The 17807-nt window shown below is 30.8% G+C and overlaps 1 protein-coding gene across 8 annotated transcripts in view; it reads right to left on the reverse strand.

The window, feature by feature from the left end:
* LOC127715639 (kelch-like protein 5) overlaps positions 1-17807 on the reverse strand; it is a 90996-nt gene that overhangs the window by 59991 nt on the left and 13198 nt on the right. For 4 of the 8 annotated variants that reach the window (XR_007988513.1, XR_007988512.1, XR_007988511.1 and 1 more), the window contains exon 1: positions 11648-12468. The exons of 2 other annotated variants lie outside the window; for them this stretch is intronic. Coding sequence is in view for 1 of the 6 variants with exons in the window: in XM_052221750.1 (XP_052077710.1) it covers positions 11648-11760 (113 nt within the window). In the remaining 5 variants the exon portion in view is untranslated. Of the gene's footprint in view, positions 1-110; positions 268-2048; positions 2130-11647; positions 12469-17807 lie in introns of those variants that run through there. 2 more of the 8 variants (XM_052221757.1, XM_052221756.1) reach the window with 2 other exon arrangements.

A 17807-nucleotide genomic window follows, 5' to 3' on the forward strand; every position in this document is an offset into this window, starting at 1 on the left:
ATAATAGAATATTTTCAAAAAGTTAGCATACAATATCAAAGCAAAGTTAATTTCAAGACATCAAATTTTTAAGCAAAAAAAAAAAAAACATTTTGAAGCTAAACACTTACCTACTTCAACAAGCATCCTGATTAAAATTATTTTTAAAGACCAGTTTTTAGTACCAATACAAGGTTAACACATCCATCAAGATGTACTGCTCACAAAAACATGATAAAATGCAAACTGTTGCCAAAAGATAAATGTAGCGATTCAGGAGTTTACCGTAGGACTCTATCAACAGAATCACAGATGTTGGATGGGTAATTAGCTTTCATCAGAAGTACACGTACCTTGACCTACATATAAATTACCAAGAATGCCAGAAAAATTCCCTATGTCCGACCAATTTAAGGGAGATAACTCTAGCTTATTTTTAACACATTCCATGCTATCATTTTTTTCATCAGACAAGAACTGATTTAAGGAATCTTATCAGCTATCATGACAAAAACTGTTATATCATGTAATGCATGTCGACATGTTACTATTATCGGAAACATCAAGAGATAAAGATGGGAGAATGAATAGAATATAATTACAGAATGAATGGAAGTGAAATGATTGATCGTTATTTACTTAATGTCCATTGCCAATTATTTCATTCATATTCAAGATGGTAAAAAAATAATATAAATCAATCATGATAGGTTATGGAAATGTGGAGTTTCAGTATTAAAAGGTGGGGGAGATTTATCTGCCACTAGAAAAGAGGGTTAATTGGGAAAAGCCAGAAAGGTCACTCAAGACTCCAATTATTGAAAGATTCTTTTATTGAAAAGAGTATCATACACATTTAATAAACAGCCATTTTGAAATCCGTTTTTTTCTTCTTCTTCAAGATCACCGCAAAAACAATCACCAACTGAAAGGTATGCTTGGTGGGTTCTGATTGTAAATCCAAGTGTCCGTTTCAAAATTTTGATGAGCCACAGCCATTTATAAAGAATTTCTTTTTAACATTTTGTAGGAGTCATCTATAGATGAAATTGTCAATTCTGGGGCTTGTCTAGAAAAGTTACAAATACAAAAACAAATTTAGTCTATATCTGGAGTACCACATAAGTGGTCTATAGTATATGTATCTTTAACCCTGTAGATTGTAGAGTACATATGACCCTTGCCAAAGCAAACAAAAGATTTGTTGTTTCTCATTCAACCATGCAGAGATAAAGAGAGTACATGCAAAAACTGGTTGGCTCAGAATCAGACTTATGTCTCTTGTGCAGAATATTACCAATGTCGAAAACCAAGCATGCTGGTCATGAACAAGGAAGGCTATATTTTAATACATAAATGTATTATTCCTTGTTCTTTCAGAATAATTCGTCTCATCATAGTAATCCTCAACATTGATGATTATTATTAAATGCCCTTAACTTGTGAAAACCCCAATCAATTGCAGTCTTTTCCTAGAAAAGACATTTGAAAAATTCGTTTTATTCTTAGAATTATGCATTGTTAGTGTATACATACTTTAGCTATAGATCTGTCAAGTGAAAATTTCGTGACAGGTAATTAAATTTTTTTAATTTCTGTCTGAAAATGTCATAAAAAGTTCAAGTAAACATGGTATTATGTTTCATATTGTAACATGATATCAACTTTAATGTCTTGTTATAGTGTCTTATTTTAATATAAAAATTGAAGATTCATGTCAGAATGATTTCTGAGTGGCTACATGAATTTCAGCTTTTATATAAAATACACAAAACCAAAAATTACTAAAACAAAATTTGTTATATGTGGGCAAAACTATCACATTATCAAGTTCTCTTGAATTGTGCAAAACTTATTCAAGATTTACAATTGGCAAATAAATATCGCAAGAAGAACACTATAGTGTGTGTCTTATTGCTATAATTGTAGGTTGTTAGGTGACTGTAAATATCAATATTTCTTATTTCTCTTCTGTTCTTTGGTGAGAGATGCTGTTTCTTTGAAAGCTTTTTAGTATTATTTCATAGCATTTGTGTAAACAAACTCTATTATTCTTACTAAACACATACCTTTTACAAGTTATTTGAACTTAGAAAATTGAATATAATCCAAACTAATTCCAGTAATACAAGTATCCTACAACATGTACAATGACAGCTATGATAAAACTGTTGGTTCATAGTTCTATCTGGCACAGCCTTGACAATGACATGATATTGTCTATGTATGTTAGGGGTCCAAAGAAAGGCAACTTATGCATTTCAAATTTATAATTATATCAAGAACTGCAAAACTAATTCAGTTAATATAAATATCTTAATTATCATCCTCCAGTTGATTTAAAAGAATTGAAAATTATAGAAAAGAGCTAATTTTCAATTATGAATACTTAATAAAAAACCTAACCCATTGTCTCCTAACCAAAAGTCCTAATTATAATATAAGTATTCCTATTATCATTATGTTTGTGAAATTATATATCAAGTACTTCCATGTCTTACTACTTCAACTGAGTATATTATGCACTTAATTAGTAGCTAAATTGTTTTGCAAAGTTTCAAAGCTATTCTTGTATTGTGAATAACATGCTTTTCCCTATATTCATTCTCCAGTTGCATAAAGATTACTCTTAAACTATAAACAATATTTCAAAGAATTCTTTTAAGTATCAGGGGCAGATCCAAGGGGTCAAAGCCTCACTCTTATGGCTGAAATTTGTTTTATAAGGTACATTTTTCCTGATTTTTTTACTGCAGGGCCAACTTTTTTTTAATCTTATGTATTTGTATGTAATGTGATAAAAGCTCTTTATAGGACCCTTTCATTGAAATAAAATATTCTTATTCTTATTTTTTCAGCAAGCCCTCTCCCTTCTTAAAAATACTGGATTTGCCATTGAATAAAACATATATAAAGGATTATATGTACTTGCTGTAAGTCTTTTTCTGCTACATTCACTTTATCCACAAATATTCCATCTCTTTAGATAAACCGTGATTTGTTAACTGACAATTAACACACAAGTTTATAAGAAGGAAAACATTATTTGAAAAAAAAATATATGTAGAAAGTTGAAATGGACATGTAGCCAGTCTAAAGCAAATGTATTTTAGACAGCAAAGGGAGATAACTAAATACTTTTAATAAGAATGATATACTATTAGTGACAGTAGATAGAACACAGTATTACGGCATTTGTCAAAACCAAGGATATTCTTGAGGTTTTGTTATTGATGTTATGTTCAAGGGGAGCTAACTCAAGTGATATTCATGTACCATAGTATTCATTACACTGATTACATTATGTTGCATATCATTTTTTTTTGTGGGAAGTAAATGACAGAATTTGCAATTTTCGACAAATGTGAGCCAAAATTATTTTTTTCTATCAAATAACACATTATTGTTTTTCAAAAGTTATTTCAAGCTGTTAGGACCACATAGACAACTGACTTTTAAATGTTCCACAAACTAAGATTTTTGTATCATGTATGTCATAACTTGTTTATCTATATAAAAATAAGGAAATGAAGTATGAATGCAAATAAGACAAAAAGCCACCAAAGTCCAAATGAAGTGGATGGAAGAAATTATGTCTCTGATAAACATTCATTGAAAAATAATGCAAAACTGGATCTTAAAACAACCAAAAATCATAACAAGAACATTAACCACAATGTTCTTACAGAAAAATATTACTGGGTTAAAAAAATTGTATTCAAGAAAAACAAAGAAAGGCTATATAAAATAGTTCACTTAATTCTTTGCACAATACCCAGTAGTTATTCAGATTCTTTTTTAAAGATAACTAATATTACATTAGTGTTCTCCATTACAAATCATATGATAATATACAAAACAACATTTCAAAGTTTTACATGTATATAATACATAATTTAAAATTGTTTCTTATTTCTAATTCATCTCTAATAAATTTCTATAAACAATTATGTTCAATAATATTTTGTGGATTTAAAAGTTTAGACACTGAAAAATAATTATTATGTGAATCTTTCAAATCTAAACCATAAGATTGGAAACAAGAATGTGTCAATAGTACAAGGATGCCCCACTTGCACTATAATTTTCTATGTTCAGTGGACTGTGAAATTGGGGTCAAAACTCTAATTTGGCATTAAAATTAGAAAGATCATATCTGTGTACTTAGTTTCAGAAGTTGATTTGACTTCAACTTCATCAAAAACTACCTTGACCAAAAACTTTAACCGGAAACGGGACGGACGGTTGAAAGGACGAACTGACGGACGAATGGAGGCACAGACCGAAAAACATAATGCCTCTAGGTGGGGCATAAAAAGTTTGCCTTATATATTTATGTTCATGACAAGGTATCAAGAAATGTTCTTCTTCAGTGCAGAATTTTCAAAAATATTCTTCTCTTTGAATTTTTGGTTTATTATATCTACCCTGCTCTATACTTAAACAATGAGCACTGATACGTAGTTGTGTAATTTTACTTTTTATATTTTAGGTAAGATTGGTTTCAAGATAGAAGGGAACAAAATTTGGAACAAAAATATTACTGAAAAGCATCAGTTACTGTCCACAGCTCCAGACTTGATTTTTTGTAGTTGTGAGTCAGATTGCTGATTATAATATATCTTATTCGACTATTTTTAAAAACAGTATTATTTGTCAAATCTTTTGTATTAAGTTTCAGTACTTTAAATATTTTATTTAGGGTAAAAAACCAGCATTTTGAGTTTCCTATCTCTATCTCTATTTATTCTAAGTAGTCTCATATAATTAACAAGCACGACGAAAAAAACTGTTGAAAACTGATTATATAAGTGAATTTTCTATGTCCAAAGACCATAACTCTGCACAAATTATCAGACTGGAACAAAATTCCAACTTGATCTGTAACTTGTCATGATAAAACTATATACTAATTATCAAATCAATATCTTCAAGAATGACAAACAAACTTACCACTAAATTCTTCAAACAATTTACCAAAGAAAAGGAAAAAAATCCAAAATGTCATTTTGTCTTTTCAAAAATGAGTTATTTCCCTTTGAACAGAAATCTACTAATTAATAATTATTTCATCAAACATTTAATTCTAGGGAAAGGGCTTTAACTGAACAAAGAGAAAAGCTAAAATTGTGAAAATTGAACTCGACCTGTAACTTGTCATGATAAATTAATAAACCAAATATCAAATCAAGCACGAAGAAAAAAAGTCGGGAAAACTAATTTGCCGGACTGACAGATGGACAGACAGACAGACAGAGTGCAAACCTAAAGTCCCCTTCGAATTTGACAGTAGGGGACTAATTATAGATTAAAGGGGCATAAGCTGTCAAATTCATGTTCACAAATTTGACTCATATTTGATTTATAACATACTAAAACATATATCCAAATCACAATAAGTCTGAAATAAACAATTAACAATGCATGGAATTGATAATATATATCAGCATATCGTGTGTATTTAAGGCTGGACACCATCTAATTAACCATCAAGATGACCTCCAAAGACTGCCGATGGTCACATAACCCGATATAAACATAAACATAGATATAAATAGATAGCAACCTCTTGCAATTTGACTTTTCTAGGTCTGTTTGATTTCATTTTATAGGTTAAAAAAATAAGTTTATCATTGCTTTTACCAGTATAAGAATGATTTTTTGTGGATTGAATCAGTCAACAAAATGGTTCACCTTTGTTTCACTTTCAATGTTGATCTAATGTTATAATCTGATAACCATATTTCTACATTTTACATTTTATCACTACATTTTCCTTATAAATATCAGTTGTCAATGCCATAAAAATATCTAAAAGTTGAAAGGTCAATTCATTTAACGGGGAGACATAATTCTGGCCAATTAGAGTGAATTGCTCCCTCTTGAGATTCACAGAAAACTCATTTTTCTTATGCCAAACAAAAAATATTGATTAAAACACTCTCAAAATTAATAATTATTAGCACATTCATAAGATAAGTGCCTGTAGGTCAGAGTCTAAAAATCACCAGTATGCATTAAAGTCTGACTCACTATACATCTTACAATCTTATATTGATCAAGTAAAAGATTTAGTACATTTTGATGAACCTCCAACTGATAATGATTATTACTCATACATTAGTTTCTTACATAAATAGTTTATAAGTTATTTGACTGTAATAATGAGTTTTAGTGATAGTTTATAGCACTATTTATCTCATCTAAGACTTTCCTGACCAGATATCACAATCTTTTTGATGTGAGTGTTAGAATATTTCGGCAGGTCAAAACAGCCTTAATGTGTAAGGTTCCTGTGAAGAATTTATTATGTTATTACATGAATTCACTATGATCTTAGACATCAACAAATGAAGATTTCAAAGTTCTTGAGCAGCTGTATATAGCCTGGGAAGTTTAAGAGAAAATATGAAGTGAACACTCAGCCCAGCAAAGCTCAACAAACTATTGTCCAGTATGCTGTATTAGGCTTTTGAACACAACACATTTTGCAAGATGTTCTTTCTTTTACATTGACAATCATAAGGAGAAATCCTAAATTGAATAACTAATATGTGGACAAAGTTTGATCATTTGCCATTTTACTAACAATGTATAATGTGTCAAATATTTGCCACTTTGTTTACAATGTATACTGTGTCAGACATTTGCCACATTGTTTACAATGTGTACTGTGTCAGACATTTGCCATATTGTTTACAATGTATACTGTGTCAAACATTTGCCACATTGTTTACAATGTATAATGTGTCAGCCAGTTACCACATTGTTTACAATGAATAATGTGTCAAACATTTTACCACATTGTTTACAATGTATAATGTGTCAGACATTTGACACATTGTTTACAATGAATAATGTGTCAGGCATTTGCCACATTGTTTACAATGTATACTGTGTCAGACATTTGCCAAATTGTTTACAATGAATACTGTGTCAGACATTTGCCACATTGTTTACAATGTATAATGTGCCAGGCAGTTGCCACATTGTTTACAATGAATAATGTGTCAAACATTTACTACATTATTTACAATGTTTTATGTGTCAGCCATTTTCCATGTTGCTAACAGTGTATAATGTGTCAAGACATTTACCACATTGCTTACAATGAATAATGTGTCAAACATTTGTCACATGGTTTACAATGTTTAGTGTGTAAGCAATTTGCCATGTTAACATTGCTGTAACTATCAGTAATTATTTGCCATGTTTTTAAAAATCTGCCATGCCACTTACAATTCTTTCAGAGATAGTGTCAGTCTTATGCAGAATTACTATAAACAGGCAGTGCTATATGCAGTCCTTTGCCATGTTATTTCTGTTAAAAATCCTATGACCTGATCTAAATCATGTAAATACTTCTATTCTATGCAACTGACCTCACTAAATAACAGGATAATTAATCCAATTACAAAGTACAGCCAGGTAGATAGTTCTAAGGTGTTTTTAATTAGCTACAGGTTACACTCAGTTCACACCTATACTGGGCATCAATCCAGTAACCACCCTCATTATCCAGTCTCTTATTTGTTAATCAGAGGTGTATATTTCGATCATTTGACAGAAATTTTTACTCTTATTATTTACTGGTAAAAGGTTAGAAATGCTTGGTTTGGAACATAAACACCACCATTCAATAACTGGACTAATATTTGTAAATATATTAGGTCCTCCAGCTGTCATGGCTGTCACAATAACTTCTGACTAAAACATACTCTAAAATCTTTAGACATCAAATACCACTCAAGGAATACACTAAAACCAGGTCTGACATCAATTTTAAGCATAGCCAAACCTGAATGTGAAATGTTTATAGTTTTGAGGATAATTTTGAAATGAAAAAGCACTTAATTTATAAATGACATATACTTCAGAAATATATATATATTTATCGCACCTTGGATAAATTGTGACATTATGATTGGTTTAACGCCGTCACGTGGTGACCCCTATGGATCCGTATGGGGTCAGTAGATTTCATATGGGGTTCATGACGTCACGTTTACTATTAATGGCGACGTCATCGATAAATGTTTTTGTATTTCATTGCTTATTTTTATACATAACTTAGCAGAAAAAGTCCTGTGTGCGATAAATTGGTTATAGGGTTCACTACTAACACCTTACGCATCCATAGAGGGTTAGTATTGGCCTTTGGCCTCACCCCTATGGATTTTACTAACCCTCTATGGTTCGTACAGTGGTCAGTAGCTAACCATATAACTTATAATATTAAGTATGATTAAAAAATTATAGATGTTTTAAAAACTGAAGTATTCCTGATCTGTGTCAGTTTAACTGCTCTTTAGACCATACACTTATGCTAAACATCAAATAAGCTGAAACATATTTCCCAATAGAACTCCTTTGTAAATTTTGGAAGATTGCGGTTTCCTTCATAGATTATGGACTGGCAATAAACCTCACATACTATAATAAAGAACCATAATCTAATAAAATGTTTACATACCAGTTTCCATAAACAAGGTATATGTAAAATAACAAGCATTCTGAGAGTATTGCATGGCAATACATAGTCCCTTACTGGGTAAAAATTCATTATACTGGAACGAAAAGCTAACATGTTCTATAACTTGTCATGGTGTAAACAAAAAGAAAATATCAAGTCAATATCTTCAAGCATGACTAAAAACAGTGTGGAAAACTGATTAAATGAGTGAATTCCAAGGACCATAACTCTGCACAAAATTACCAGACCGAAACAAAATTTGAACTTGATCTGTATATAACTTGTCATGATAAAACTATATAACAATTATCAATCAATATCTTCAAGCATGATGAAAAAAAGTGTGGAAAACACTTTAACATTAGATATGATTAATAGTTCTCTAAAATTAGATATGATGTAATATAGTGTATATCTATTTTCAAATTATAATCAAATATAATTAATAGTTCCAAATATTTTTTCTTTTATTTGTCACAACTAATAAACATGATAAAGATTTGTAACTTATCTATAAAATGTCAACAATTTTTATCTACACAATGTAATGTAATACATGTAATATATACATTAATAAAAGTAGATTATTATCTAATTAAAGGATTTCACTTCATAATTTTTTTTTTATATATATATATATATATAGCATCCAGAAAATTAGTTTATACAAAATAACAAACAAACCTGCCAAAAAATTCTTCAAATAATTTACCAAAGAATGTCTTTTAAAAAATGAGTTATCTCCCTTTGTACAGAAATATGGTTTAACATAGTACTCTAACATTAGATATGGTCCAGAGTTATGGTCCATAACTCTGGACTAAATCATCAAACTGGAACAAAATTCGAACTTGATCTATAACTTGTCATGGCAAAACTATATACCAAATATCAAATCAATATCTTCAAGAACGAAGAAAAAAAGTGTGGAAAACTGATTTGCCGGACTGACGGATGGACAGACGGACGGACAGACAGACGGACAGAGTGCAAACCTAAAGTCCCCTTCAACTTCGTTGGTAGGGGACTAATTAAAAATTACATACCGTAAGCAGAGTCATCTTGAATTCAAAATCATGATTCATACTAAGGTCAACTATAAAAAAGGTTTCTTTGAAAGCTATGAAAATAATAACACTTTTCTGATTCCTTAAATAAACATGCTGAACCATCTGTATTTCCCACAGACTCCATCTTAGTCTAAATAAACTGTTAACACAGAGATATGTCTTACCTTTTTGTTATTTTGATAATGCAAATGTTGAAATTAAAATAGCAATACTTTAACATGTAAATTATGCAAAATATTCAAAGTCAATGAACCAAGACTGAAGGTACAGGGCCAAACAATCTCCATAGAAATGAGATGTGCCAATGCTTATACAACTGCACACCAAATACCGTTGACTTATCATAAGTCATTCCCTTTAAACAAACATAAACACAAACATTAACTTGTAAACTATGTAAAAGTTTCAAAGTCAATGAACCATGATGAGGGGGTGGGACCATATAATTTCCATAGAAATGAGACTTTTTTCACCATATATCACTGACTTAACATTAGTGGTTCATCTTAAACTGATCTAATCACAAACTTTTAACACGTAAACTAATAGATGCAAAACATTCAAAGTCAATAATAGACCATGACTGAAGGGGCTGGGCCAAATAATCTCCATGGAAATGAGATGTGCACTGTATACCAAATATCATGGACTTACCACTAATGGTCCCCTTAAACTAACTTAATCACAAACTAATACATGCAAACTAAGCAAAACATTCAAAGTCAATAGACCATGACTGAGGGGGCGGGGCCAAATAATCTCCATGGAAATGAGATATACCAATGCTCATACAACTACATACTAAATATCATTAACCTACCACTAGTGGTTCCCCATAAACTGACCTAATCACAAACTAATACATGTTTAAAAAGTAAAAGTTCAAAATCGATAGACCATGACTGATGGGTAGGGGCCAAATAATTACCATAGAAATAAGATGTTCCAATGCTAAAAGAACTGCATACCAAATATTATTGACCTACCACTAGTGGTTCACCATAAAACTGACCTAATCACAAACTAATACCTTGTTACGCTGCTGCCGCCGAAAACAGCATACCTAAGCAATACACAATGCTGTTGCAAATTGACCCCCCCCCTTTTTTTTGCTTTTGTGCAATACACTATGCTGTTGCGAATTGACCCCTCCCCAAAAAAAATTTGTGCACCTAAGCCTCGCTTTTTGACTCTGTCAAGGTGAGACAAAAAGTCAAAGGATTATAAAATTAACTTTCTACCTAATCTGCATTATAAGAATCAAACAATGCAGACATCCTTCATTTGTTTCAGGGATTGTTATTGATACCAACAAATTTCAAACAATTTTTTTGAGTCTTTCTAATGGCTCTTGTATGACTTGAAATCCCTCTGTATTTCTGAATGATAGCTGAAATACTTTGTCACATGTTTGTAGTTCTACATTTGAATGACTGTAAGTAAACCATGTCAACAATTTGCTTAGGACATGTAGGATTTAAGGTTTAAAGAACTTTTCTGTAAGGCTACAATATGGCAACTTAAAAGTGAAATCATTAACACTTTTCTAGAAAACAACAGGTATCAAGGGTATTAGTAGGTAAAATGCAGAAATAAATTCCAGGTTTAAAATAAAAAAGTTTTGGTGACTTAAAAAACTTTGTCCAACTGAGAAAGATATAAGATATACCAATGCTGACCCTTATTTCCAAAGTCATTTCTATGAACATGATGAAGATATATGCTTGAAGTAGAACACGATTAACTTTTCAAGATGATGCAATTCACATACCAAGCATACAATAATAATCTTCAAAAATTTTATGGTACATTCATATATGGACTAAATATCTGCATTTGAACTTCAAGCATTCATAATCCATCTTTATCTGTTTATGGTGTTCTGTACATATGTTAATGTTCTTTTAAAAATGTTTTTAAGGCTTCAGGCCTGAAGATATTTTCACTTGGTATATAAAAGTAGAAAAAGATTAACATGATTGTTATAAATATAGAAAGCTTTATGGAATATTTCTAATTTTTCGGGACCTGGGTGCTTGGTGGGTGCACATGCTTGGCAACTGCTACAGTTACATCGACTTGGGCCAGATGAACTACAAAACAATTTTAAGATATCAACACTTACCATGCTTTTTTATTGACTGACTTTCTAGGAACAGTAGCAAAGTTCATTCTGTTATATAGTGGTACTTTTACAGTGCCCACAGGTTCTTCCCACATCCTCTTGTAGTCTCCCATGATTCCAACCAGTTACAGAATCCTTTACACAATTTATTTCACTTTACAGTACTGCAAATTTTCGCCAAAAAACTTTTATTGTTTGTTTTCAGATCACTGTTCACATAAAAAATGTTAAATAAACATATTTTCTGACACAGGAAGTGTTGACTTTCTCACAGGCAACAAAAAACAAAAACCCTAAAATTCACCTTTTCAAACTTCCTTCAATCTCAATTTTCACAAAATAATATCACAATAAATATCTAAATATAAAACATGATCACTCCATATCTGAAGATGTCAGACAAAGAAAAAATTACATGTGATACCATCTTTCTTATCACTATGTCAGATCTGATGAAAAAATTCCACAATGTTGAGAAATTTTTGTGTAATCAGGTTCTAACAGGAGCCTGATACATCAATCATTGTTTGTTTTCCTTCTACATAAGTGTAGCATTTCTCCACAAATATATATTAATCAATGACAAGTCAATTTGGAGATATGCACACACCACACATGTATAGAAATGTTGATGTTCTGTTCACCAATTATCTCATTCCAGATCACATGCTCTTTATACTACAACACCTCTAAACACCTCTGCACACGGCTGTTCTGATGGTGGCAGGTGTTGGTCAGAGCTATAAATTTCAAATTCACCCTTTCACTGAGGCTTTATAAGATGATGTAATAATTACAGAATGTAGAAATTTAATCCTTCGACTTAATTAATTTTTCAAATAAATCAAAAAGTACTTTGTTGTTTGCACTTTTCTAATGGAAAAATCTATTAACTTGTTAAAATGTCAACAAGTTATGGCGCTAAAATCCATAAAACTGTTCAAAACTCTAAAACTTTATAGAACGTGCTTGGTAAAAATGAAAAGTGCAGTGCTATTAAAACAATCATCTAGTCTCTTCCATCAAATAAATGATTCAAATATTATACATATATAAAGTTCATAAAACAAAAATTTACATCTGGCATGTGTTGCATGTAATGTTCCTCTATTAATAGAATCCCTATAATATGAATGTTTGAAAATGACTTACAACTTGTATTTATTGCCCAAGTTAATTGGTACTCTCATCAATATTTATCATAGATTTCTGATATTAATCCTGTTTCAGTTGGCATTCCTTTGTGTCCATTTATGAAATCAATTATCTGGAACCAAATCTATTTCATGGTCTCAGTAATTGTCCAATTAGCATAATATAAATATCAAACTGTAGAAACTAGAATTTTTGGTATTGTAATTATTAAGTTCTAGTTACATAATTTTTATTTTTTAATAAAGGTGATTGACCTTCCAAAAAATATTGTTTACATTCAAATTCCTAGAAATATATCTGCTTGTTTATTTTCATTTATTTCTGCAGGCATGTTATGACCTTTGCATTATAACTGTTTACAATTCATTTTCTTATCTCATGAGGCACCATTGAGTGGAGCCTTGTAAACTTTTCTTACCAACTCTATGTAAACAAAATTTGGCATATCAAAGCAATGCCATGGCCAGTTTTTGTGTAATTTGTAAAACAATATCCTATATTACTTTTCAAGTTGGCAAATTTTTGGACAATTAATCAGTACTCTTATCAAATGAACATTCCTAAGACAAGCAATCATTAGTCAATTCTGCAATTTTCTCATTACTCAGAAATCTGTATAGATAGTCTTATCTAAAAAAACAATCTTGAAAGCACATGAAAAAGACTGGAATTTATTGTTTCTAAGAAATCAACAACATTTTTATGGACTGTTATCTTCTAACATCCACAAGGAAGATCTATAAAATGCCTCTAAATTTTGTCTGAACAAGTACATGCAGTTAAAATCGCATTGAAAAAGAAGTGAATAGTCCCTCAAAATTTTCCTGGCCTAGGATTTTCTATTTTTTCATGGAAAATCTGCATACATATAAATCTATACTTTTGCAGCTTAAAAGTTATCTTCGCCATGAAAAATATAGATTAAAATCATAGATAGGACAATTAAGTTATTCTATAAATGAGAACAAAAATTATAACATTGAAATTAAAGGTTACGAAATTGTAGTATAAAAAGGGATCTCCCTGCAAATGTCAAACATAGTTATATGAACGACTGGTAGTCACTTAGTCTACAAGCAATAATAGTACTATTATGCAACTAATTGAAATATATGATTTAATCTTTAAAACAGGAATCAGATAATAATTGCTCAACAAATGTCTGATTATTCAAAGATGAAGCTTTAGAATTTATACCTCAGAGAAAATCATATATCTTTTATTTTATTGATTGTCCAATAAAGCTAAATGTATATCTTCTATTTTGTATTGTGAGGGTTAAATGTGTTGAGAGACGATGTATGTTAACTTTGACTGACATAAAGCCAAGTAATTATGTTTTTTTCAAATGCAAATTTACTCATCCTGATTCATGAAGTTAATGACTTTTGTATATAATAAGAATGGAGGGTCATACTGGCTATCAAAGAATGGTGGTCGCCATCATGACTACAGGCGTGATTGGGGGCGAAGGGGTTAACCTAAACCTAACCTAACAACAAATCAATAAAACCATGACCTGAAGTAAACCAAGATCTCCTGACCTTACCTTAACCTTAAACGAAAGCCCTAAGCATGAAGTTCTTGGTCCCCTGAGGTAAATGAAGGCCATGAGTTCAGTGCTTTTTTCTGGAATAATTTTATTAAGACACTCCTGACCTCCACTTTTTGAAAATCCTGGATATCCACCATTAACATCTATCTTTTCTCATGAAAATGAACCTTAAATTTTCATTTTTCGTTGTTATTCAATGATGAATGTAAAATTATCTTATTTTCTAATATATTGACTCAGCATTGTTTATAATTAACCATAAAAACATCTCAGCTGGTTATAGTACAAGGTAAAAAAATACATACAGCTGTTTATCATCAATATCCTGGGGTGAATTAGTCATTGGAAAGAAGATTATCCCTCCCCATGATATTGGTCTATAATTATAAAATCAACTGTTGTTTTATTATTAAATTTGTTTATCTTTTCAATGTTCAATGAGGTTCTATCTAGTATATGGAGAATGTACCATGTATATCCAATCCCCAAAGGTATCTGTTGTATTCTCTAACTTTCATGCTATTTTCACATGTCTCGATTGTTGGGAGAAAAATATTCACCATCTCTAGAAAAAACTTTGTTCTTGGCAAATGATTAGTCAAATTTCAATTATGACGTCAACGTCAAATTTTCTTGATTTCTTCTTCTGAATTTCCTATTGTGACGTCATGAAAAAAGGCACCCATGCCTGATGACGTGACATATAAAGAACACAACTTTCTGAAAATCTTTGAAGAAGAAGGATAAACTTGTTAAGATATCATCTAAAAATCATTAGAGAAACAGATTCCACCACTATATCTCATGTATTACGATATTTCTCCACTCTCAATAGTTAAATTTGAAATATTAAAAAAGGCTGGGCAAGGCTCCCGTTATAAATTTTAAAATGTAACTGCCTCAAGTGGAGAAATACCTTCATGCAGTGGTGGAATCTATATTTCTTCAACTGTGTAAAGTTTTAATATCTGTTGAGCTGTATTTGAGGAGTTGAGCTTACAACATATTGTAATATTGAAGCGATTAAGTTTAATTATCTGCCCTTTTACATGTTGGACCAGAATTGAATTGTTTTCTGTACTTCCTCAACAGTGTAAACTTTCACTTTTTGCGCTTGAAATTTTAATAATATAATCTAAATATACACAAAAATAAAAATAAATCAGTTTTCATTAATGAAATTTTCATCGAAATCATGCCTGAGATAACATAAATAAGACGAGGAAAAATTTGAAAAAGACTGTTATGAAAAAACTGCTGTATGAATTTTATATTAGTACTTCATTGTTGATATATCTATGAATCAGTTTGATGTTAACATACATGTACAAAACAACCTTCAACTAACTAAATGTTAATTAATGATCACTGAACCAAGAAATGTAGGTCATATCATTCATTTGCCATATATTTTGACTAGTTCCTATCTGTAGGTATTCATGAATGAAGTCTCAAATAGAAAGCAGATGTATTTCAAACAGCCAAATATCATTAAACTTATATATATATATATATGCATTAAACAAATAAATTGCTAAATGAACAAGCTAAAAATATAAAGTGCAATATGATGCATTTTCAGGCTGTCAAACAAATGATGTTGATAAATTATTAATAAGATTTGAAATCAAGCGGATAGAGCATTCAGTATTTGCAACTATCTTTAACCCTGTTTCTGGAGCCTCTATTACATCATTTTTCTTTTAACAATGATGAGCTGTGTAACATTAACATTAAAGCTTCTTTAATAGCCATCTAAATTTTAGATCACTTTTAAATCAAAGTATAAGAAGATATAACTATACACCCAGCTGTTTATAGGGGTTTGTTCCTGAGAAAAACTCAATTTTGTTAATATGTTAATTTGTTAAAAGCTAGTCATGTAAGCATTCTGTATAACTGTACTCCACCTTAACATGACAGTATTATTATCAATGCACAGTGATTTTGACTTCCGAGAGTTTTGGGGAATGAGGCAGCAAAATATTCATTTAGACCATTATCAAATTGGACTTTTACTAATTGGATCTAAAGTTTTCTGAATTTCATTGAACAGAACAACATTTTACAGAGTTTTTTGTTATTATCTAACAAACCTTATGATACTGACAAAGTGTAAATTAAATAGATAATGACTATTGGAAAAAGAAGTTGCTAGCAATTTTGTACAAAGTATACCCCCACTCATTATTAGACATTGATTAAAAAAAATGTCAAACAGAAAGTAACTGACTGGCTATTCTGAAAATCACTTAAACAGTACAATATAAAAATAAGGAGATGAGGTATGATTGCCAATGAGACAACTATCCACCAAAGTTCAAATAAAGTGGATGTAAGAAATTATGGGCAACCGTATGGCCTTCAACAATGAGAAAAACCCACACAGTATAATCGGCTATAAAAGGCCTTGCATTATAAATATCAAACTACATATCAAAAAATTTCTTAATACAGAATCTGATTTTATTTATATTAAAGAAATTATGGACACAGTATGCCAACTAGTCCATGGGGAGGGAGGGGGAAAAGGGTTTAACATAAACCTCAATCCATTTACAATTTATATTCAATCAATTAAATGTGAAGTACGGTCTTGCAAGACCTATGAAAATCTATGGTTATCATACCTTGCTGGTTTGCACAATTTTTTATGATTTCCTTATGTTTCTTGTGTACTGTACTAACAATGGATACAATGTCTACAGAAAGGTTCTGACGCTTGTTATTTCATTATTATCATTATGTCAAACTACTTAAAGCTATGTTTTAAAGACAACATGATAGGTGACTGGAGAGTCAATTGGTCAATTTAAAAACATATCCACTGTCAGTAATATATATCTGCACTGTTAAATTGGTAACAAGCTCTTTGACTTGGACTGACACATTAAGAATATGGTTGGGTTGAACAAGTTTGTGAATGATCAACCCTCTTCTAACCTGGACATTGGTGTAACAGCACAACATACAAGAACAAACTATAACAAGAGTGCACACGCTGAAATGTCTCGCATGCTTTACTACCATTGATTTAATGTTGATAGCCCTAAATATAAAGTTTTACTACAAGTATCACATTAACTCAACATGATCCAAGAAAATGAGGTCAAGGTCAGATAAACCAAGCCAGAAATACATTTACACCTTACAATCATTCCATACATTGAATATGGTTTACCTATGTTTATAGTATACAAGAAACAGACCAAACCATGAAAACTTTATATTGACCAATGAACCATGAATATGAGGTCAAGGTCAGATGAAATTTGCAAGACAGACATGTACACTTTACGATCATTCCATGGATAAAATATAGTTGATGTATTAAATATAGTATCTAAGAAACAAACTTAACCAGGAAAACTTAAAATTGACCAAGGAACCATGAAAATGTGGTCAAGGTCAAATACAACCTGCCAGACTGACATGTATATCGTAAAATAT

This window comes from Mytilus californianus, unplaced genomic scaffold (assembly GCF_021869535.1).
Source record: "Mytilus californianus isolate M0D057914Y unplaced genomic scaffold, xbMytCali1.0.p SCAF_9, whole genome shotgun sequence".
Lineage (NCBI taxonomy): Eukaryota > Metazoa > Mollusca > Bivalvia > Mytilida > Mytilidae > Mytilus > Mytilus californianus.